The sequence below is a fragment of the Haemaphysalis longicornis genome, unplaced genomic scaffold (assembly GCF_048455015.1).
Source record: "Haemaphysalis longicornis isolate Haplotype H1 unplaced genomic scaffold, Haemaphysalis longicornis Haplotype H1 scaffold_1, whole genome shotgun sequence".
Taxonomy (NCBI): Eukaryota; Metazoa; Arthropoda; class Arachnida; order Ixodida; family Ixodidae; genus Haemaphysalis; species Haemaphysalis longicornis.
In genome coordinates, this window is record NW_027526203.1 from 263859995 (window position 1) to 263884823 (window position 24829).

The 24829-nt window shown below is 46.2% G+C and overlaps 1 protein-coding gene across 2 annotated transcripts in view; it reads right to left on the bottom strand.

Moving 5' to 3' along the window:
* The window catches only part of LOC144145248 (phosphatidylinositol 3,4,5-trisphosphate 3-phosphatase and dual-specificity protein phosphatase PTEN-like), a 113125-nt gene that overhangs the window by 81492 nt on the left and 6804 nt on the right, over positions 1-24829 (bottom strand). For both annotated transcript variants that reach the window (XM_077676789.1, XM_077676798.1), the window contains 6 exons: positions 23171-23255; positions 19853-19897; positions 16532-16706; positions 16158-16265; positions 14196-14337; positions 442-620 (listed from right to left, as the gene is read on the bottom strand). In XM_077676789.1, the coding sequence (XP_077532915.1) occupies positions 442-620; positions 14196-14337; positions 16158-16265; positions 16532-16706; positions 19853-19897; positions 23171-23255 (734 nt within the window). The remainder of the gene's footprint in view (positions 1-441; positions 621-14195; positions 14338-16157; positions 16266-16531; positions 16707-19852; positions 19898-23170; positions 23256-24829) is intronic.

Sequence of the window (24829 nt, forward strand, 5' to 3'; positions counted from 1 at the left end):
ACATCCTCCACCTCGCTGTTGCCAATCCGGGCATACACACGTACACACCAGCACAACCCCCCGCGTCCCGAGTCAGAGTCTCCGCGCGCGGTTCTTCCCCCACACCGCTCTCTGTGTGCACCAGCGCCATCCCTCGGGCGCCGGCGTCTCGAAGTCTTGCGGCCCGTGGCCGCACGCCAGGCGAGGAGGTGAGGGGCTCCGAGCAACACCCTCTAGCCCAGAAGATATCGTGCCAAGGCGCTTCCCACAACCCTAAAGTGCAACCTTTGTGCAACACGTGAGCACAACTGAGCGAGCAGAAATGCATACAATATGTGCCCAATGTTGAGTACATACATTTTTACGCCTTTGAAAAGAATTTCTGCTGTATCTGTGCACTGCCAGATGCCCACCCACCCTTCCCACAATCCGCACACACCCAGAGGAAGGAGCAGCACGCACCTTCTTCATCATCTTGGGTTTGTTGTAGACCTCGACCTTGATGTCGCCCCTGAGGGGCACTGCCCGTGTCAGGTGGAAGCACAGCGGCGCCCCGCTGCCCTTGCGCACCTCCAGCACGGGGGACGCATACAGCTTCTCCATGCTGCTGGAGTCGCTCTTCCACAGCAGGAAGAAAGGCGCTGCACAAGGGGGACAACAGGCAGGGCCTAAGCCCAACAATGGCCAACACTGACAAGACTGACGCCCGTTTCCCTTGACCCGGCCGAGAGAGGCAAAAAGGCACATGTAGGCGCTTTACAAAAAAGAATCTTCACAAAGAAAGATTGGTGGCTGAGATGACGGTGCTCTATCTGTGGCAAGCACCATAACGGCACATGACGGAGGGATAACGTAGAATTGCTTGGGTTTGGGCGAGTTGGTTCAAGTTGACTCGAAACTTTAGCTTGAACGAAAAAAACACAGGACATGGGCAGAAAACAAGGACACAATGCTGACTATCAACTGAGTTTACTAACAAAAAAGGGGAATATATATACATGAAACATTGCACAACATTGGCACAGTGCAACACTCTTTCCTCAGAGATTAGTTGACAGGGTAATCACTAAGAAGGTCCATTTCTTTCTCTGTCAGAGCTACGCAAGCTGTGCTGATGCGTGTGTCAGCTTTCCTGCTGATAGCCACTGCCTCGACGGCTTCACGTGCGAGGCGATTGCGTTTTTTTCCAAAGCACGTCGATATCGTCGATGTGCGTAGTGCATTTGGGGCAAGTGCGGCAATAGAATAAACACACACACAGCATTATGTCCATTTTTTCTTCCTACGTCCTGTGTATTTTCGTTCAAGCTGAAGTTTCAAGTTCAACGAATAACGGCACAGCTGCCCTTCTTCGTATCTTTCTTGCACTGAACAAGAAAAAGTGGCAAACGCTGCCATATCCTCTTTGAAGCTACTAACAAGCTACAGCCACTATTTTGGCCCCTACAAGGTGAAATTTTCCCACACATCTTAATAAACTTGTCTTACAATTGGAACTGCCACGAGGGCAGCCCCAAATGATGATCCACACTTTTGGTGTTAAGTGTTAACTGGGTGCATAATGCTGCTGTCTGCTCAAATCCTCAGCTACCCCTTTCCCATTGCCACAGCCATTCAGCGAGCTGCTTACCCCAAGTAGTCTGCACCACACACTCCCTCTCTCATACACCTCTCCTGTGCATCGAGCCATTCCAAGGGCTCACTGTGCTCACACTTCCTAAATAAGCATCATACTTGAACACAAAGTGTGCTGTGAAATGTTCTGTAGAGAAGATTTGGCTGTTCCTGCATTATTTGCTCACATGCGGCACTGAAAGCATGTATCCTGAATTCAGGGGTGAGACAGCTGAGTAAGATTTGGGAGCAGTTTTTGGAGCAGCGAAATCTCGATTTCGGAGCGGAAGAACCTTGATTTGGAGCAGAAGAACGACATTTATTATGTCATCTTAGGAGCCTAAAAAATTAAATTTTTGGCAACTCGGGGGGGGGGAGTGCACTTTTCAATCGGTTTTGAAAGTACACAACACTGACACAGCCTTTCAATACTTTTTTCTACCACAGTATCACAAGGTAAGAACTGCACTACCTGTTTACAAACCATTTTTAAATTCTTGCATAGATTTACTAAAGGCTCTATGCATAGATAGCGTGGAGTGCCGTTGAAAATATTGAATTGAAAAACTAAGCAATCGTAAGGCATTTTTATTATCATGTGAATGCCGAAATTATTACTTTTGTAATCCCAGACTCGGCTTTACGCACAAGTGTAGAGCCATGGCAAAAGTTGCGCAAAGAGGTGACAGTCGTCGAACCCCACCAGCCATCCCATTTCAATCCCCACGGTGCACGTTCACGACGATCGCAATTTGAGTAACTTTGGTATGTTTAGCCACCTCCCTTTTGGCATTAAATTTCACTTCAGATAAATGAATCATTATTTCTAGCTTGCAATAATAACCCCTCCCTCTATCAGACACTGCTTGAACATTTTGCGGCGATATAGCCAGCGCCACCACTTTCGCAGTGTCGATCGTGCCATCCCCGCCGCTCGCAAGCTAGCTATCAAAGGCAGCAATAACTCAGCGTTTTATAAGACCGCAATGAGTCCGATTTCACTTCAAGCACGCACCGCGCCTCACACTCAAGGCCGAAGCACGGCGAATTCGTGGGCACCACGTTGTTTTTAATGAACTCCTGTTTTTCGAGTCGCGCAACTTCCTGCAACAGATCAAACAACTAAATGTAAACCCAGCCACCCCCATAACCAAAACCACGGTAAAACTCGGCGAAGAGCACTCTGCCTGAACCACGAGCAACTGCTTTGCCCGACGGCCATGTTTTCCAATCTTTACCACACCAAGATGGCGGCGCCCAGTAATGTCGTTCCGGAGCACATGTTCCGGAGATACGGCGCTCTAAAAATTGCCGTTTTTTCATCAACTTCCACAAGTAGCTTGCCGCCTCATTACACATAAGTATTTTTGCTACTGAACTTTGCAATGGTTTTCGATGAGAAAAATTTAAAAACGCACAGAGTTATAACCTGTGCAACCCGACATTGTGACTTTCGAAAAAACTATCTCGGTGTCAATTTTATGCGAGTTTTTTATTGAATGATCAATCAATTTATCCTTTACAAACAGCATTACCTTGCGGGTGCTGGAAAAATTATGCTGTCAGTACGCATTTTTCCCTACTGAAACTGACGGGCGTTAAAATCGTTGGCTCTCAGACTGTTTTGGAGCAGTTGGGCGCAATTTTTGCAATTTTCAAGCTTTTGGAGCAGTCAGGCGCAGGAAAACAAATCTGTATCAAATCTGCGCAATATGCGCAGCTGTCTCACCCCTGTGAATTTTAAGTGTGGTGTCTGCCTGCCAGTTATGATAGAATGGCGGAAAAAAAAATTGAACAGAAAAGAGAAAAAAAAGCAGCTCACTCGCTTACTGCACATGCTTACTGCTATCGTTACCTTTTGTCACAGATGCATGTTTTTAGTTATTACTTCTCTCCAACATGACGTGCCCGCCTGACTCATTATAGTCTTTTTGACCTTGAATGGATGCCCGCATAAGGAATTTTGTAAGCGAGGAACAATAGCTAAAGGTCAAACCTTGCACATCCTAAAACACAGCTGAAATATTTCACTAGTTTTTCTTCCTGTCTACGTTTCAACATTGAGGTCGTTGCTTGAGGTTATTGCTATGCCCTAGAAGAGAGACCTCAAAAAAAGTTATTCGAAATTCTGCACGTTAGCAACAAGCACTATGAACAGCAAAAACAATTCAATCACTAAACAGCTTGCAGAGGAGACGCGGCAGTTATAAGAACAAAAGTGCTGGCTTTAAAAGGCTGCCTCAATTGTGAAATCAACATGCCAAAAAGAAAAATCGTGTTTCAAAAGCAATTTAAAAGAAGCACTAAACAAAGAAAACATGGTCTTGACTGCAATCAACTTTCACATTGCAAGACAATGTTGCTAACAATGCTTACAGCTACACGAGTGCAGTTTCCGGGGCAAGTTGGTCAAACATGGCAAGAAAAAAAAAGAAAATAGAAAGAGTGCATAACAAACAAAGACTATACACTTTCTCATCTCGTTATTTTGGGCCAGTTTCTGGACAGATTGAGGAGCAGACGCCACCGTTTTCTTTAAAGTCGCCTATACTGCCCCATCACCACTTACTGCAGTAATACCGTATTTTGTCGAATTTAGACTGATACTTTAAAAAAAAAAAACGTTTTTTATAAAGTCAGAGGGCCGGCTTAGATTTGAGGATGCGGCTTTCCTGTCCCCGCTAGACACTCAACGCCATCTCGCGGCTACAGGCTTGCAGCTTTTCAAGCTCCATTTTGCTTGTTTGAATATTATGAACCCAGCTCTCAGTGTTCCGTGCTTGCTTGCTTACATTGCCACGTGACCTTGAGAAGTGCCCGTGTTCGCGGCCCAATGGCGCCTACCAAGCGGTGCCACTACACCGCAGCTTTTAAGCGGAAGGTAGTTTTGGAGGCCGAGAGGACTTCAAACCTCCAAGCACAGCGCGACTTTGGCGTCGATGAGAAGAACATGCGCAGATGGCGGAAGCATCGGAAAAAACTTTTCAACTGCACTGCCAAGCAAATGGCCTTCACAGGACCCAAGAAAGGTCGCCACCACAAGGTGGAGAAGGATGTCGCTGACTTTATCCGGAAGCAAAGAGAAGGTGGAACGCCTGTAACGACGGAGATAATACAGGCGAAGGAGAGGGAGATCGCAAGCATTCGAGGCGTCGCCCAAACTGAGTTCAAGCAGCAGGGGCTGGGTCACTTCTTTTATGAAGCGGTTGAAGTTCAGCCTGCGACGGGGGACGTCTGTGAGCCAAAACCTAACCCCTGACTTCCCTGACTTCAAGGAGAAGCTTGTCACATTCTAGCACTTTGTTACTAAGACGTGGCTGGAAAGGAAGTACAGACTGGGTGTATTTTACATGCCTGTGGCCTACACAGTGAAGCAGAAGGGTAGAAAACAAGTGAAGCGCACCACCGTGATGTTGTGTTGTACGGCCAATGGGCGAAAGCTGCTGCCGTAGATTATTGTTAAGAGGAAGACTCTTTCAGCCTGGGAAGTTTTCCCTAAAAACGTCGTCGTACGAGCCCATGAGAATGGGTGGACGAGTGGTGCCCCTGTCGAAGATTGGGTTATTAAGACTGTTTGGCAGCGCCATGCCAGGGCTCTGCTGTTTAAGGAGTCACTCCTGGTTCTCGACTCCTAACGCGGCCACTTGACAGATGCCGTTATGTCCGCGCTTCCAGACGGTGGTACGAACATTGCGGTGATACCCGGCGGCATGACGAGCCAGCTACAACCGCTCCACATGGCCATCAACACGTGATTTAAGGACAGAGGACAGGCTGCAGAAGCATTACAATAGCTGGCTAATGCTGCAAGCCCACCAACTCACACCGACTAGGCGCATCAAGCAAGTTTCACTCAGCCAAGTGGCGAATTGGGTTGCTGTGGCATGGGACGAAATTCCGGCCGGGCTAATTGTGTGGGCCTTTTGTACGTGCAGCACCTCGAACGTGCTGGACGTAAGTAAGGACAGTGGGCTGCGGCAAGAGGACAGCAGCAAAGAGGACAGCGATGTCAACGAAGACGACGACAACGGTGAGCATTGAACGTGCTATGACAAGCACCGCACCGCAAGCGTAATAAAGTGCATGTTCTAGTCCCGGTCCAATGCCTTTTTTCATTCAGCTTACATTCAAGGTAAGCTTTAATTGTTTTCTGACCTTCCGAATTTTGGGGGTCGGCCTAGATTTGAGTAAATATGGTAGTATTTAACAAGGTGGAAAATTCCCTGACACCGCTATACCCATTACATTTTGCCCACAAAGATTGTTGCACAGTAATGAAAAACTAGTTTAATTATCACATACTACACTTTGCATGGAGATGCGCAGTAAAACCTTCATTACAAAGCTAAAGCAGCAGCAAAAATTCATTCGTCATAATGTTGCTTTCTTATAGCCTGTATTCACTGGCGAGGCACGCACGCAGGCAACCATGTTACATTGATTGATTGATTATAGGGTTTAACGCGCCGACGCAACGCAGACGATGAGGCACGCCGTAGTGGAGGGCTCTGGATTAATTTTGACCACCTGGGGATCTTTATCGTGCGCCGAAATCTCGTGCACACGGGCGTTTTTGCTTTTCGCCTCCATCAGAAAAGCGGCCGCCGCGACCGGGAATCGAACCCGCGACCTCATGCTCAGCAGCGCAACGCCTTAGCCACTGAGCCACCGCGGCGGGTGCAACCATGTTAGTGCACCGTTACTGGTTACATAGGGCTCCGCAGGATGGCGCTACTTGTCCCTACTAAGCACATGATATGTGCTGGACGTCCCAAACTCTACCTCACCGAACGCAAAGTAATGCCTTGAGTCCAATGTGAGTGCGATTCAAAACATCTCTGTTGACACCACCATTGAGAATGGGGTGAAACGGAGCAGACAACGCACGCCGGTGTTTTGTTTTTTGTTTTTCTTCAGCATGCGGGCGCAGTGGCACAAGCCGCGCCATGTCCGTGGCCGTTTCCAGTGTTGTTAAACGAATAAATTGACAGCTAAACTTTTTAATGAATACCACCTATAGTCATCGTCCACCCCTCACACCAATACAGCAAATGGCAACTACAACTACCTACTTCGTTATATCTAGTACTTCGTCATAGCACATATTATATTATGGGAAAGATTGTAGAGAAACCAGATTTAGTACTAATAATCGCCCACACTTGTTGCTAAACTAATCAGAGGTCAAATTTCCTTCAGGGCTAGCTTAGCATAACAAATCAGCATGAGCCGCATGACGTGTCGTCCGATGCTTACGCCGCAAAGGACAGGCTCGCTTGCACTGGGGTGTTCCAACTTTATGGCTCGCCCTCTCGTGGTCATTTGGAAATCACGAAATCACTTTCATTTGCGACACAAGCAGCCATCCCACGTGGCCTTTTTATGCCCTAAACTAGTTTTGCCTCTTTCTTACACTGGCACCTCGCTTCGCCCAACCATAGAGTTTTTTAATCTTGCCTAGAGGGGAAACTATCGCTAGTGCCTACACGAGTTTGCAGAAGAGCCCTCCAACCTCATGGGAATCATGGTAGTGTGCAGCTTGGCACTGGCATGGCCAACAAACACACTGCAGCATCATAAAAATTTTTGCTTGAAAAACGGTGACGAAATATTGCGTCACTAATAAATCACACTCCCCCGAGAGGACTGCTTCTCTCACTCACTCAAAGTTCGAAATGATGTGCTTTGAAAAGAGAGAGAGGAGTAGAGAGATAAAGCAGGCGCCTTGCATTCACCATAAGCCACCAAATTCAGCGGGCCATAACGAATATATTCAGAAATTTTTAATGCACCCAGCGCAGTGCTTCCTTGCTCCTAGCTCTTGCTCCGAGGATTACAAACCATATCTATAATCCTGATTGCTCGCTAACAATGACAACAAGGTGTCATGTAAAATGTTCCACTTCGCCAATACATTCTACCATGTTGTGTAGAAAAACCTAAAAGTTTTTTTTTTTTTTTTTTACCTACACACCGACAGCACACATCCGTTAGGAGCAGAATAAGCTCACAACCTAGCCTCAAAGAGAAAAATTTTCAAAGCCACAGTGCAATTTTCTTACCCAGTTTTTATCGCCATTAGATCCCAAAAATGAAGTAACCTTTCTTTGTGCAAAAGCTTTTTATGAACAAAGCCACTCAACTCAATCAACTACCCCTGCAGTTAATGTATAGCGTATCATATACGACCGCCACTCCATAAAACATGCATGAAAAGAAACAAAACCTTGCACTCTGAGAAGCAACCTGTGTTGAGTCTCGCAACGATTCGTTCAGTGGCTCCCCCTTTGTACGAGAATTTCAACTGGTTTTGTTTTGAAGCCTCTGTTGTGGCAGCCGCATGGCATGCACCGTGACAAAAGTTGGCAAGTAAATTATGGCCCTTCGCAAGAGACACATTTGGTATCATTCACAAAAAATTACGAGGGAATGCTGCTGTTATTTCCCGTCCTGTCAGGATGTTTTTAGGGCAGTAAAGCAGCGCAACGTACTGCCAGGCAGAAATGTTAGAGCCGTGTATGATAGAGTGCAGTTAGGGACATTTTCCACATGCTATTATGACGCTGAAGTTTTAGCAACACAGTCAAACCTCAACGTAACGAAGTCGGTAAAATTCGTAGTTTATTTCGTTTTTGAAATTTGCGGTTAAAATAAAATGTTAACCGCACGAAGCGGTTCCTGCAAATAAAAATGTGGCATGCATACACAGCTGGCGCACTGTTTCTGTTGGAGCTTAATCGTCTACGCGGGCATCAGCATGAACAGCACGAAGTGTTTTCTGCATGCAAAAACGCGCCTCGCAAGCCACAGGCACGCTGACGCAGCCGCAGAGACCGCCTGCTGAAACGCAACACGAGAGCCAAACGAGGTTGTTCACGCGGGAAAAAATCTGATAATGTGGGCGAAACGTGCACTGTAAAACGTCATACATGCTGCTTAGGAAAGTGCCCATCAATATACTCCGTGGTGGTAAGCCTAATCGTCTCTGGCGGGGCCAGCAGGTAACCCCGAGCGCTTCAAATCTTCCACCATAAGGTGCGCGCCTCCCCATTGGCGAAAGTCATCAGGCTCGTCCCCCTACTGCACGTGGCGCAAGTCGCTTTCTGGCCAATGCAGAAGCCACCGCCAGTGCGTAATCGTGGACGCGGGCGTGAAAAAACGCATGCGCAAGGTTCATAAAGATCTACAAATGCTTTGCCGCGCTTTTTCTGGAACAATGGAACCCAACAAGCATGAGCGGACTCGAATGAAGGGCAAAGCGGTGGCATGCGGCGGCGGCACCATACGCAGTTTGTAGGCAAGGAGCTCACTCACAGACTCCGTGGCTCGCTGCATCCACAGCACTGGGCGGCCTAAGTCGCTGTTCGCGTTTTATCGAGACCCCTTTTCAGCACTTCCGTCTTCCCAAATCTACTTTTACAACCAAAATTTCGTGCCTAGTTGTCCATGAAACTTCATTAGATTGAAATTTTACAAAACTGGACTTCAGAGGGTGAAAATACATAGTGTACAGTCATGGACAATTCAAATACGAACCGCGGAGCGCACGACCGAAGATACCGGTGCCGTTACCTGGCAGCGGCCGTGGAAAATGCTAGGACATGCGCAGTTCAGATGTCGGGAGCGAGGCTGCGTGTCCCACTGCGATATGTCGCCCTCTCCTTGCCCGCATGCTTGCCTTGTCGCCATGCCGCAAGAGCGCTGTATGCACTGAAAGTTCTACCGCCGCTGCAGCTTAAGGTGTTGGCCATGTTGAGAGCAATGCGGCAGGTAATTGCCTGCAGCTGCGGCCAGTTCTTGCGTGGGAAACGCATGCACGCTTTCGTAAGGCATACTGTTGACCTCATCATGCTCTCAAAGAAAACCAGCGCGCAGAAATGCAGACAAAAATAAATGCATGCCGCCTAACTTTTGATGGCGCTGCAATGTTTTGCGTTCGTGGTGCAGTGGCTCGGGAATTGAACAATGAGCAGGCCGCCAAGAATGCTCCATTGTTTAACGGAGTCATGGCTGAGTCATTTCGCGGGTTCTGTGCTTGTAGCAAACAATAGGTATACCACCAGAATTCGTCTCCAATAATATACATTAACTGCAAGCATTGTGTGGGCGGGGAAAATTACGACAGAATTTTATTATTAACAAAAATTAAGAAAATAGGGAAGTCCAACCTATCTGTAGGGCAGTTGCCCGCGCGCAACAATTTTGGCGGCCTGCTTTTTTTTTTTTTCAGACACCTCAGTACTTCTAGAAATCTGCGGAGCAGGTAGCACTAAGCATGGTTTGGGCGTGACCCATGCATCCATCGTTATTTGCTCAAGTTACTGCACCCTGCATGCAAAGCTATGTCGGCAATGTGACGCCAGCACACACGGGGAGCAGGCGCTCGTGTGAGCCGAGCACACAGAGGCAGCAGATACTATCTCGCGCCGCATTGCTAACAATTGTTTCCAGCGCTCTTGCGGCATGATGACAAGGCAACTATGCGAGCGAGCAGAGGGCAACATATCGCAGTGGGACACGCAGCCTCGCTCCCGACATCTCAACTGCGCATGTCCGAGCGTTTTTCCACGGCTGCTGCCAGGCGACGGCACCGGTATCTTCGGCTGTGCGCTCCGCGGTTCGTATTTGAATTGTCCATGACTGTACATATACTTGAAGTTAAAAAAAAAATTCCGTGGTTCGTTACATCGAGGTTTAACTGTAATAAGCATTTTGGAGTGGCGGATTTTCACTCGTTCTCTCTTTGCAAGAAACCTAAGCAGCTTTTTTTTTTTTTTTTTGCAGGTAATGAATGTTTTACAAGGCAAGGAGTCAGCCCCATTCCCGAAGATTGCAACACAAGTAGCAACAGCAAACTGTTTGATGTCAACAAAGACGACACTGCACCACTCTGGCTCCTTCTGTGTGCTAAGCAATTCCCATCTGAAAGTGAAAAGGAAAAGGAAGAAAATGCTGCCCACTCAGCAGCAAGAAAAAAATAATTGAATTTGTCAGAGATGCTACACGTTCATCAACTATCAAGAACCACTGCACTTCCTAATAGCTTTCAAGATTAATTTTTCGACTGAGCTCTACCAAAAGATGCAGCTGGAGTCCGTCACCTATTCTATTCAATGCCATCTTAAAAAGCCCTCCCAACAACACTGAAAGAACATGAAGAAAGATTTACTGGCATGGCACTCTACATTCATTATTCATTTTGAAACTACAAGTTGCCAATGAAGTTGGGCTTCAGAAGTAACGAGACTGCAACGCTGGAATGAACTGCAAGTCTCTTCCCTTCCATGACAATGGCCCATTACTGCCCCCTGGATAAGCTGGGCATGACAAATTGCACAGTGACCGCACTTCAACATTACCCATCCACATTTGGGCCTGGCACCGAGAGAAGGAAATCATCCTTTACAAAAGACCCCATATTTTGAGATAATGCATTGCTAAGGTGGTGCTACCTAAGCAAAGAGCTTTTGCTAAGATGCTGAGTTGCTCACTGGTGCCAGCGACAATGACCAACTCCTGGGCGAACACAACCTGGCGCCAGAAACAATGAAATAAGGCTGGCCCAATCAATCCCAGAGCACTCATCATCAGCTTCATTTTGGCAACTAGCGAAGTAGGGAGACTACTGCTTTGGTACAATGCGCCGAACCCCAATACGTGGCTGGACAAAGTGTGTGAAGTGTCCACAGCTAAGCTTAACGCAGTGCTGTGGCATGACAATCCTGTGGTCACCCTACTGTGCCCCTTGGTCACTGATGTGGGAAGAGCAAAGCACAACTTCACCTAAAAGAATGCACACAAAACGGTGCCCCGCCCTGAAGCTGCCACGTAGGTGGTGCTAGGGTACTGTAGTATCCCATTAGAATTCAATCAAAAAAGTGGTACCACCCCATGTTTTTCCATGTTACGGGCTTGGCTGAAACAAATGCACAGCTCCTGTGGTGAAAGCAGCAAGTCCCCCACTTCTTGAATTACAGTTGTCTGTTGCTACAGGGCTGTGCAGAGCTTGCAAGCAGCAACAGAAAAAGATCCCTGGGTGATCCAGCTCAAAAACGAAAAGGCTCCTTCAAGCCAAGAACAGGACAGAGGATAATGCCATACGCGCGACTACTAAACGCCACTTGGATTAAACCACTCACTAACATGGCTGGTCAATCGAGTGCAGTGCACCCTGCCCTCTCACAAACACCACACAAATGTTTCTTGTCAGATGTGCAGTGCTGTACCGCTCCAACAGGGGACCCTAGTGCTTCAAGTGGTTTCATCAGACTCGCGCCACAACAGCAAGCAAGCAGGAAGAGTGTGTGACCCTGCTAAGCTTTGTCTTTAACAACCACTTTACTTAATATATCCTTAATAGCGGCCACTGCTGCACAGCGCATCATACGTGATACGTCACAGTATATCAGCAATAAAGTCATACCCTCGTGCTGGCTGAAAACAAATACTGTTTTGGGTATTTTGGCAACAAATAAGAGCGGTTCCAAATCTTCCATGTCAAAAGAAAGATCTGCCAAGGTTAGAAATTTCACTAAGTGAAAGAATATCTCAACCAATTTTGATGAGGCACACCCAATGTTCCGACAACAAGCTTAATCAACCACAACTACGAGTACACGTAGTGAGCTGAAACATCCAATGCTTGCAACACAGTTTCTATTTCTCTTGAACTGGTATTTCTCAAAAGACCACAGTCGTCCAAAGCAAATGGGGCAACATTGCCTACGATGCGAATTGACTAAACATGAACTGCTTGCTCATCAATAGGGGAAAAAAAAAGTACCAAGCCATATGCTGGCTTGGTAGGCTTGGCTTGGCACACAGAGAAAAATCAAATTCTTGCTGTCAGCGCCACGCTACGATGAAAAAAATGCTGTGAGCATGCAAGATTGCTTCTGATACAGAACTTTGCAATCCCAGCATGATACCACTCTCTGCTAATAATTCTGCTACCTTCTCACGAAGGACAGAAGCTCCGGATACAACAAACATGCACTGCCCTAAACACAGCCTTGGCCACATGATGCAGGATGGAACACTTCTCCCCATGAGACCGTACAAGGTTCGTTTGTTGATTTCGCTTGCACAAAGTGCATCAGTTTTCAGCAGTTCTAGACTGATACTGCCCCCATACTGCCCGCCTGGCACTCATCCCATGCCTCTGCACCCAGCCAACACTCGGTTACCTGTGTGTGCCCGAGAATGCCATTTGGTATGCCCGCACTCCCTTGCGCTGCGGTTGTAGGTTAATCAAAACAGCACAGTGCCAGCATTGTGAGCTGATACTGCACTGACAGACCGAAGGGGCCGGTAATAGTGCATTGCGTCAACCAGCCCAACCGGTGAACCAAACCAGAGACACTATGAAAAAGTTCACGGTAGCCCACCCAGGCAGACAAGAAGCAGGCACAAGCTTTGCTTTGGCGCCTCAGGATGACAGCGAGAAGAACAATAATGCCCAAATTCCCCACTTAACCTCTCACTCGCACAATAGTGTAAACCTCGTCAGAGTAATCGGGTTACGTTAACGTAATTGCAGTCCTTGTCAGGAAACCTCAGCCATAACGAGTGCAAGCTTTACAGCGAAGCAATTTCAGTGATCCTCTAACCACCTACACTATGCAGTAGACAGCAATGCTAATCTAGGTATGAAGGCTGAAGGGATAGACAGGAGAGTAAGTTGCCACAATGTAATGAATAGCACAGAGAGCACAGACCGAAAAACACAGCTGCTGCTGCTGTTGGGATTCCATAATACCCGCTTAAAGCAACACCAAAAATCTCTTTCAGTTACTTCCCTCCTCCTCTGGAGTACCACTGTAACACCATGCAGCAGTAGTCCGTATTTAGGCAACAACGTCATACAATTTTCAATTCAATTTCAATGTCAATTCAGGTTTATTTTCCCCAGAATCAACTGGACGACTTCCTGGCTAAAAGATGCTTGAACAGCTTGACAAAGGCCAGGAAGCCAATCAAATAATATTCAAATAATTCAAATAATAATAATAAATAATACAATAAATAATTAACAAAGATAACAGCTGAAGCCCCTGATACCATAAGTGCGGCGAGTGCAATCGTAGAGCCATTCGCTGCGTGGACTAACAATGATTTTGATTACCTTGACAGTACATTTGCGAGTTAGACAGCATGGTGATTCTGCAAATGTTGCTGTTGGCAGCACCTACTACCAGTTATTTTTTCCCCCCACTTTTACTGTAGCACATATGAAGTTACATTTGCAATGGACATAACTTATTATTTAGCACCAGTAGAGTAGTCTTTGCCTGCATTCTTTCATGCGATCCATTTTATATATCTGACAGAAGCTCATTAGTCACGGAATACTAATTCGGCATCTTTCGCACACCATCTTGCACTGGAGGATATTTTTCTAGAAAAACTGAAACTAAGACCGAGAGAGCGCTCGAAGAAAGGGGCCATAGAAAAATGAAAAAGGGAAAGGTAAAAGTATATGGGGGTGCTTCAGAAGGGGGGTGGGGGGGGGGAACACAAAGGCATGGTAATGCTTGCAACACCAAGTGGAGCGAGCCTCCATGGCACCCCCCCAACGTGAGAGTGAAGAGGGGCCTACTCACAACAGGTTCCTCCATTGAAGGTAGGCACAGGTTCGAGAGAGAGTGAGTGGAGCACCAGCGTCTCCGGGTTGTACTCCACGTGTGTACTGACTAGCTTGGCATAGTACTCCACGTACCGTCGCTGGCTGGGGATAGTCACCCCCTGCACAGATCGCAAACCAGGGCATCAAACGCTGTTAAGTATCACTGGCACCAGCCCAATTTGGCAGAAAATCTGTCCCATGTACAGGGGGGATTAAAAGAAATACGAACAACGGAGAGCAAAGCCTCCGACGCATGCTGCCCCGCCTGGCTGCAAAGTCAGTAAACTGCGCGCATGTGCACTTTTTTGATAGCATTTGAGACTGCGCATACCTTCATTTATGGTAAATGCTTGATCGAGAAATTACGCATGGTCGTTTATTTTGAGGCGCCTTTTCACGCGGCATCGCCACTGAGCAGGGTGATTGTTCATTGGCATCATGCTTACTGCAATCAGGGTATCGCGCGCCTGGCCCCCGAATATAGCAGATAACAGGGACTCCCATCCTGCTCAGTGAAGAAAGAGCGTAAAAAAGCACCTCAACATAAACGAATGGTGTCGATTCTCGATCAAGCATTTCCCATAACAGTATACCACACTCTCAAATGCTACCGAAAAATTGCACGTGCGTGCAGTTTACTGATCTTGCAGTTAGACGGTGCAGTATGCATCGGAGGCTGTGCGCTCCGTTGTTCGTATTTCTTTTAATCCCACCTGTACAGAGACTGGAAACAATCCCAAACAGGAGAGGTACAGGTCGTTTTTTTTTTAACATACACAAGAGAGGTCACCTTTACAATTTGTGAGGCGTCGAACAGATTGCGGAAACGATCAAGAGGGATTCATTCAAACAAACACTTTCAAAACATTTAGGCAGGTTTCAACTTCTCTTGCTTCAACCCTCTACCATCACGGCTGGGCGAGCCACAGCAAACACAGTTATTAGGAGCCCTGTGTGCTTGCAAAGTGACACTTACGTGGGCAAGTTGGAATTCATATTGGAATTTTAGATGCCAAGTAACATTTCACCTGCGAGACCCACCATACTCAAAGGTTACGTAATAAGTTAGAGCATGCAAGTTTTGTTAGCAGATAACAAATCTTAGTGCATGGGTCCTTTTCTTAGCTCTGCCCTCTTGAAATGTACCACCAGCAAACCCCTGCCACATCAGACCACTCAAGTTGAGCTGGGCAGATCTCATTTTCTGCACCACCATGGCAGATTCCCTCGAACCTATTTGTGCCAAACACACATAGATGAGCCAATATGAATAAATCTTGGTCAAGTGCGGGCTGCTCAAGTCTTGGTCAAGTGCGGGCTCCTTTGGTTAATAAACATGTACAAAATCAAGAACCGAGTAAAGGGCTTCTTGTGAATCAAGACCTGTCTTGAGTAGGAAATGTACGTAATGTAAAAGGAAGCTATATCATCATATAAGTGCTACTCACAGAGCATCCAGCATGAGAAGCATTTTTCCTAACCCAGCCCTGCTTCACACTGCAATGGCACGCCATTCAACTACTAGCCATTGCTGGAATTTCCTTTTTACTTTATGGTGCTCTCATTATTTGCCATTTGTCCTTTAAATATTGTATTCCTGGCTGTTTTCTACGATTAATATCTCCATATTCACAGAATGAAAAAAAGGACACTCATGGGAAAGTGTTGAATTACAAAACCAACTCTACAAATCCTTCGATTTTGAAACAAAGCCTACAGAGCCTCATCTTGACCCATAAGTGGCACAATCTTTACAGTCTTCACTCCTAACTGTGTTCTCCCTTTGGCATGTAAAACTGCGCTTTGTGCACTAAAAGTCTCGCTCATCAAGTTAACCTCTGCAGGGCAAATTCCGCCATGCCATTCGGAGGTGCCTGGCCTTTGGTGCCCCAGTGGCATGCATAATCTAACGGCAGTAGCAACAGCAGAGACCGGATACCTTGAGGTCTTTCGTCCTGCGTTCACTGTAGTAAGACAGGGCCTCCCTGGCAGTGCCGAACATCTTGCAGTGCACAAGGTAGGAGCACACCATCACCCCCGTCCGACCCTGCACAAGCAGCAAGCACAATAACCGCATCAGCAAGGGGAAAAACGCACCCCGCCCTCGCATGCTGCCACAAATGAATTCACTTCAGGTCTTCGAAATTCCCTGCGTGCCAGATGCATCATTGCATTTGCGCATGGCACTCACGGTGCACTAGCAGTGGAGACTTAACAATGCTCTCCCAAAAGTCGGCCTGACAGACAGCCATAGCCTGGCCCAAGCTAGTAGAGCCGCCTGCAGCAAAAACCCGTGGGCGGCCACAAACACACCTTGCCCGCTTTGCAGTGGATGACAGCTACATTGTCTGGGTGGCTGTCCAGCCACCGCTCCACGTCTTCACAAAAGGGCTTGATGAGGTCGATCTCAGGAGGGTTGTGGTCCTTGAAGGGGTAGTACGCCACCCGGTTCTCGAACTTCTTGGCATCGTACTGCCGCTCAGAGCACCTGCGCGAAAAGCACACGCACCAGGTGGCTCAGCTGGCTGGCCACCCAGCTCACCCCGATGCATCCCGGGACGTTTTGTAACGATCACTCCTTAGCTCTGGCACAAAGCCAGTCATTTGTAGCTCTGCTTCAGCCAGTGCACGAGGTGGAAGTTGCACGCTCCAGCTGACGGTCTTAGCTGCGCTGCTGGAACCATCTATACTGTCCAGTAGTTCTATACCATTCATGCACAAGATATGCTTTTCCCGCAAAAAAAAAAAAAAAAAAAGCAAAATTGGTTTTGCAAGGCTGTTGATTTTGAGGCCACAATCAAAGCCTGGCAGAACCAAATTACTCTTGGACATAGGGTGCAAGCAGTTCACATCTTTTTGCAGTACGGTAGAAATGCTGTCATCCAGCTCTGCTCAAATTTATCGTGCTTTAAAACGGAAAGTGGGATTTTAGTGACAGACTGAGCTAAAATTTCCATCTAAGCTTTAAATATCCTGTAATATTGCTTAACTAGTTTTCACCTTCATACAAGACAGCAGCCTGGATGGAGATTGCTTGCTTTCAAGAACAGCTTCTATGAACGAAGAGAACCTCAGTGAAACAAAAGTGCTGACGAATAGAACCAACTTTACGGGTTCTTTCAGCACTGATTTAAAAAGCCACCTGCCCCAATATTTTTCACAGTCCAAATTAGCAGCTTATACTTGTGAAACCAAAGTGGCAAAGTCCCAAGCTTGGTAGTCATGCAACACATTAACTACAGGCATTAAAGTATAGCACCATAGCAGACGAGGTCAAGCCTTGTGGACAGCCGCCAGAACAAGTTCTGGACGGGCTGTGACTAAGAAAAGGCACCTGTCCCCTGAAGGACGTGCTTACCCAGTGGCCAGCCCGGCCGGTCTGCCCGGTACAGAGAAACATTCGTCTAAAGTTTTTTTTCCAGCTAGTAGCCTCCTACGGTGGAACGGCGTCAATATCTATGCATGCTTACAATCAGCATTTACGCTGTCGAAGAAGCACAGGAGCGCTTGCCTAATCTTTCTTTGAAGTTGAAAAATAAGTGCGCGACTGTCTGAAGCAAAGTTCTCCCTCTGGAGACAAACATAACTTTTCAGAAAAATTTTAATTTTGCATATTTCCCTATTTCTTTGAAAAGTAAACTAAGTGCTTAACTACAACTTCTCATCCTATCAGCCCTCCCAGTTTTGAAAAGTAAACTAAGTGCTTAACTACAACTTCTCATCCCATCAGCCCTCCCAGTTTGGATTCCCTGCTCTAAATGCAAGAGGCTTTCACTCATTCAATACAGAAGTGGCTTGGAAGGGTGTTTGCACAATGCCATGCACTCGGATAATTATTACTGCCCCAGTTCAGACCTTAGTTTCCCAATTTTGTCGAGTGGTATCTTTAAAAAGTTTAAATGTTATAAGCTACAAACAATTTAACTATCACACGGCTGTCTGTGGGGACTGCATGCCATCATAATCTTTTTGTATGCATTTTAACTAGCTTCAGTCAGGTGCACTAGGTTAGGGAAAGGGGGTTGAAGGCATACAATTTGCGGCAGCAGCCAGTCTCCGAGGTGCACTTCTGTCCCTTCTTCCTTCCCAGTTTGAAATTCAACCTCTCCTACGCTTTCCACCACTGTTTTCGCCAACACCAAGGGGAAAACGTGCTCCTCTTCTAGCTGTCAGCAGATGTGGCAGCACCGCTCTCCAACAGGTCCAGCCCAATCAAGCGTATCTCCCCCTCCGCGCCCTTGCCTTATCTCCGTCACCATGCTTCAACGCCCTATCAAACTAGTATGAGTGATAGTGCACACACTGGCGAGCAGGTCACTCACATCGGCGGCTCAATAAAACAACGCATAGGAAGAGGAAAAAAAAAGAAGAGCGGCAGGAGATTACTGGCACGTACACGTGCAGCCAGGGTAGATAAGAGCAGCAGCAGGTTTTGCAACAGCGTGTCCTGCCGTGCCGGCCAACTTCCGCATGCCCACGCCGAAAAGATTGCCTCGGGGCCAACACAACGCCACAGCCACACGCACTAGGGCCACCGTGCAATGTTCCAAACGCTATACGACAGGTACAGCCTCACTAAATGCAGAAAGACCTACACAATCTGAAAGACCTACACAATCTGAAGCTCACAGTTGGGTGACGTCTTATCAAATTCGAAGATGGGAGACTGCAGTTTTCAACAAACAAATGTACAAAAAATAATGCGGCAAAGCAAGAGTATTTAGGGAAGAAAACCAAGACGCTTTAGTAAAAAGCCGAGCGTACAATGTGAAAATGCACTTCCCATGCTGTCTGGCCGAAATGTACACAAGGCAGGAACCCCGCAAGCATTGGTTCTCACTCTCCTGACTAGGTCTACGATTCATTACATTCACTAGACCGTAGCTGAAAAGAAAGCGCTCTGTCAATTGCTCAATAACAACATAACTGCTTAAAGGTACACAATAATACTCGGTAGGTTAGGTACACCTGACTGCAAGAATCTCAACTTCCACCAGCTCAGTAACACACTCGATAATATAACTGCGGTGGCATAGTAAAAAGCGAAAATGCATAGCCAGCCACCGTTGTACTAATCCCTTGCACAAGTTCGCCAATAATTTCACTCAAGACTCTAGTACACGTCAAACCTCATAATCAAATCAAAATCAGTATACATGTCTTTCTGGAGGAGAACTTCACCCCCAATCATCACATTCTGTGTTCCCCCCCCAATTCTTTCCAGGGAGAAATCAACCCTGAATTTTTGTGTGTGTGCGTGCGCCCCGAGAGGGCGCATTCACTGTGTGCAGCCAGCAGTGGCTTCAACAGGCTCTGAACAGCAGATGCCACACAATGAACGGAGGCCCATTCCCAAGGCGCACTTTGTTTGGCTGGTACAGAGGTGCTTAAAAAAAATGGCATTTCTTTTGCTCAGTTCATTCACTTCCCATTAGCATGGCACAAACTAGAAAGCATGCAGGCAAATTAAAAAAAATACAGTCCTGAAAAGCACACCTCTCTGCATGCCATGTTCTGACAGACCACAGGCACATGCAGGGTCTTAGCTCCCAGCTTCAAGCAACAAAAAAAATTTTACAAGGAACTGCTTGAAATCATCAAATTTTTGGCAGCAAACATAAGAACCAAACTTACAGGTTGTATATCTTGTAATGGCCTTTGTGCTTCTTTTCAAGGAACCTGTCAAAGAGCAAAAACTTGGAATTGAATGACTCGCATGGGGACGTAATAAGAACACGCTAACGAAGGCACCACGAAACCCTTTCAGTAAAAGCATATTATACCAACAGCAAAGACATGGGCATGAAAATATGTCGGCCAGTGGGGTGAGAAATTTTTAGGCATCGACTAATTTCCAGCTGGCGGGCATAAGGCCCTAAGTGACTAAAATAACCGTGTGGGGATACTTTTGGCAAAAAAATTAAAATCTGCCACTTTTTGGTGTTTTATTGACAATGCGATAGCAGAGACTGGCAGTGTGGGCCTGAACAACCTTTGGTAATTTTGAAGGCTTCCAGGGCATTCACTGCTACCCCTCCCCCACACTGCCAGTGACCAAAAAAAAAAAAAAAAAGCAAACTTAGGTTTTAAGTGTGGTTTCCAGTAAACTTATACCCTCAATCATTTGCCCAAGGCATTGACTAGTTCAGCCAAATCACAAGGAAGCCTTTTCTTTTTAGGGTAACAAATAGCAAGGTACTCTTTAAAGCATAGAATGAATAAATGTAATGGCCAAAAAGCACTGTATTGTACCGCAACACCTGCAACTAGAGGAGAGAGCGCGAGAAGATAACTTTATTCCAGCAAATGGCCAGACGCTTTATGGAACTAAGGAGCATTTAGGCTATTTAGGAATTCCAAACATGTACCGAAATCTCAGCCCACCAAAAACTTACTAATAATTTTTCACTCCATAAAAAATGCCATCCATGCTCAGAAGTCTCGATTGAGCAGCACAATGTCAAATCAGATACCATTTTTGCCTCGAAGGGCCTGAATTCACAGTCCCGACACTTTGAAAGAACGCTCTTGGATTTAGTAAAAGGTTAAATTCTGAAACGCAGGAATGAATGTATTTCTTCATAATTAACTATCCTTACAGGACATGCACCCCGTCCTGACCTTTGATATCAAGCACTTAAATAGGAAACAAAGATGCCCGTAAAGGTCACAAACGCCTAAAAACTCAACACATGACTGCTGCAAAAGTCATGCCACTGAATATGCAATTTATTCAGATGCCAAAGTTCAGTGGCACTCGTCCATGCCTGTGCCCATTTCTGTGCGATTGCACGCGCCGGGCAGGCATTCACACAAAAGGTCACAGGCACACGAGTGCCTGTGCAAATGTATATTTGGTATGTTACCAGCTGGCCTTGAATTTTGCCACAGGACAAAAAGCCCCCTTGCTATTACACCAGTCTTGTTAGCAGCAGCATTTGTTTCTAGGCAGCTTCTGAGAAAATAACAAAAGCTAGACGGTTTCATCTGATGTTCTCCCTCCCTCCCTCTCCCCCCCTCCCCCCAAATATTCAGCAGAAAAAATTTCAACAGGTAACCTTATGCACCTAGACTGTTTGTTTTCTTCCCTAAATTACATTGGGAATTCCCGCACTAATGATATGAGGTTCAGACCCGATTCGGCCCCCTGATATTGCATAACCGACATATTATTCATTCCGCTGTGGTTATGAAACACACCAATTTATTGAATCAGCTACTCCAGAATACAAGCAGTTTCTTTCTTCAGCAATGGCCCTCTACTTGACAAAGCAACTAAAATGGCTTTCGCTCTCTTTTCACAAATTAGTTGAAGGTCGGTGACATTTTCCAGGAGCCCAGAGTTTTTTTTTAACTCCCATTCTTCCACTGTTAGGCCCAACTAAGTTGGAACATCAATCCTCCCTTGCTTTACAAAGCTACCAATAGCAGGAAGCTCCTCATACTGCCTAGACTAAGTGCAGAACAATAAAAAAGCGTTTTAAAAGAAATTAGTCAAGTAGGACTGACAAAAATTGTGTTTCGCGGGCACAATTCCTGGACCTTTGGGTGACGATGACTAAAACCGGATTTGGAGCAGTCCTCGGGGCAAGGAAAATGCCGAGCTCACAGCAGAACACCCAAAATTTGGAACCTCTTACCGGGGAAATGAAAACTTTTCAACTCTACAGCCCTTGCTTAAGGCAGTTTTCAATAAAACTGCAGCTTAGAGCACTGCCTCAACATAAGCCTTGCACATAGTCAGCCTATCAAACCCGCAAGCTAGTTACACATAAGCAGATGCAGCACCCCTATGCGACACACAAGCTACAAAAGCATTCTAAACGTAAAGCAGCCACTGAAGCTGGCAGCCCCTCACGTCGACTGGCAACATAAACGCACACCCCACAACAAAAGGATCAGCTTTTCTAACAAGGCTCTAGCTTTTGGTGCACAGCGAGCAGAGAAGCCTGTTACTATAGTACTTATGTGACTGGCTACAACAAAGTCAAAATTACATCCCCGTCTTCATTCTGCCGAGACTCCCCAAGAACTGAGAAAAGAAGAGTGCAAAATCCTGATAACCTCGACATGACTGTCATATTTCATTCAAACCAGTCGCAAGAGCAGTAAACAATGTATTCAGTACGAACTTCCACCGCGTCACAACTGATCATATTCAAAAATACTCTCTTCCAGTCAAAAAGCCCTTCCAGGTGTACATGCTTCAAAAACTGCATGTGGTCCAATGTAAATTTTGTACTGTCAGTCCATCGTTAAGCTTGCCAATCCAATTTTCACACTTTTGAACAACATGCGTCTGATAAGGTTGATAGCAATCCAAAAGAAAAAGACACTCATAACCAAATCAGTCACCCTTCGCTTGAGGTGACTGGTGAGGTGACTGAATCACACAAGAATTGTGCGATTAGTATAGAGAATGTGAAGGACATGCTTGAGTTTGCACAGCTTCATTCCAAATCAGCTTAGCTTTTCTTAGACCCCCCCAACCTCCGACCCCCAAAGAATGAACTCTTTCACAATGAAAGACAACACCTTACGTTACACTGGTCATTTCCTTGCCGAGTCATATATGCACGAAAATGCATGCATTTTGCAGCACCCTTCAGTAAAAAAATTGTTGGCTCGACAGACACATCATACACATGTCCAGTTCGGATGATGCCGGCTTACTCAAGGGAAGTCCTGCCACCAAGTTGTGCATCATGGCAAGACACTTCCTTCTAAAGACTGCTAGAACACAGAAATGAACACTTTGAAGCGTGATAAGGACAAATGCTAGTAGTGCAAGTGTTTTGCCTAAGCTTTTCCCCAAGATGCTTTAAAAATAATACTTACGCGAACTGTACTCCTGGCACGAAAATGAACATCTTAGTACACCACACTACCACTGAGCAAAGACATGATAAGTGAGAAAAAAAACCAAGCGATTGAAGGACAAATGGGACTCACTTCTGGACATCGTCCATATGGTTCCGAAAGACCCCTTCCAGTTTCTCCGCTGGAAATCCCATGGCAATGATCTTCTCATTGATGTCTGCCGTGGCACACCAGTCAAGGCGTAATCAACTCGCAGGACTGTTGCAATGCTATCACTCCGCGGACAGCAACATCAGAAGCAGCAATAGCTCAACTGGCAGATGAATTACCGGACATCATGAATGAGAAAAAAGAAGATGCTGTACTCCTCGACCCTTCTAAACCCATCATGCAACTCCTCACGGTTGCTGTGGAGGATGAGGAATGGAGGGGAAAGAGGAGGTCACTCTTTCCCAAACTCCCCCCTTTCTCCCTTGGATGTACTACGAGCTTCAAGATGTTGCACCAGGCAACCCAGCTCAAAAATTTTCGCTCCCGAGGTCGACTGGCCCCATCAATGCCACCTGGGTCATTTGACATTCCCAAAACTTGATTTACACAAGCATGTGAATGTCAATTTACAGGGCCAGCCCTGAGCAAGCGAACAAGCCACGCGCAGTGAGCTCAGAGCATGTTTGTACGCTAAGCAGCATATGCTTTGCAGTATCACGGCTCCAGGGGTGAGACAGCTGAATCAAGTTTGGAAGCAGTTTTTGGAGCAGTGAAATCTCGATTTCGGAGCAGAAGAACCTTGGTTTGGAGCAGTTAACGACATTTATTACGTCACCTTAAATTCCCCAAAAATTAAATTTTTGGCAACTCGGGGGGAAAGAGCAGTTTTTAATCAGTTTTTAACGTATATAACACTGAAACAGCCTTTCAATAAAGTTTTCTACCAGAATATCACGAGGTACCAAATGCACTACCTTTTTACAAACCATTTTTAAATTATTAGGCTCTATGTATAGATAGCATGGAGTTCCGTTGAAAATATCGAATTGAAAAACTAAGCAATCGTAAGGCATTTTTATTATAATGGGAATGCCAAAATTAATATTTTTGTAATCGCAGACTCGGCTTTAAGCACAAGTGTAGAGCCACGGCAAAAGTTGCGCAAAGCGAGGTGACAGTCGTCGCACCCCACCAGCTTTCCCATTTCAACCACTAAGGTGCACGTTCACTACGATCGATCGTAACTTGAGTAACGTTGATATGTTTAGCCATCTCCCTTTTTGGCATTAAATTTCCCTTCAGATAGATGAACCATTATTACTAGCGTGCAATAATAGCCCGTCCCGCTATCGGACACTGCTTGAACATTTTGCAGTGATGTAGCCTGCGCCGCCCCTTTTGAAGTGTCGACCATCCCATTCCCGCCGCTCGCAAGCTCGCTGTCAAAGACAGCAATAACTCCGCGTTTCATAAAAACGCAATGAGTCCGAAATTTCACTTCAAGCACGCACCGCGCCTAACACGAAACGCGGCGAATTCGCGGGCACCGCTTTGTTTCTTATGAACTCCACTTTTCGAGTGGCGCAACTTCCCGTAACAGATCAAACAACTAAATGTAAACCTAGCCACCCCCATAACCAAAAGCACGGTAAAAATCTTCGAAGAGCGGTCTGCCTGAACTAGAGTGAACTAGCCTACGTATGTACGTAATGTCGTTCCGGAGATACGGCACTCAGAAAATTGCCGTTTTATCGCCTCAGTAAACATTAGTATTTTTATACAGGACTTTGCAATGATTTT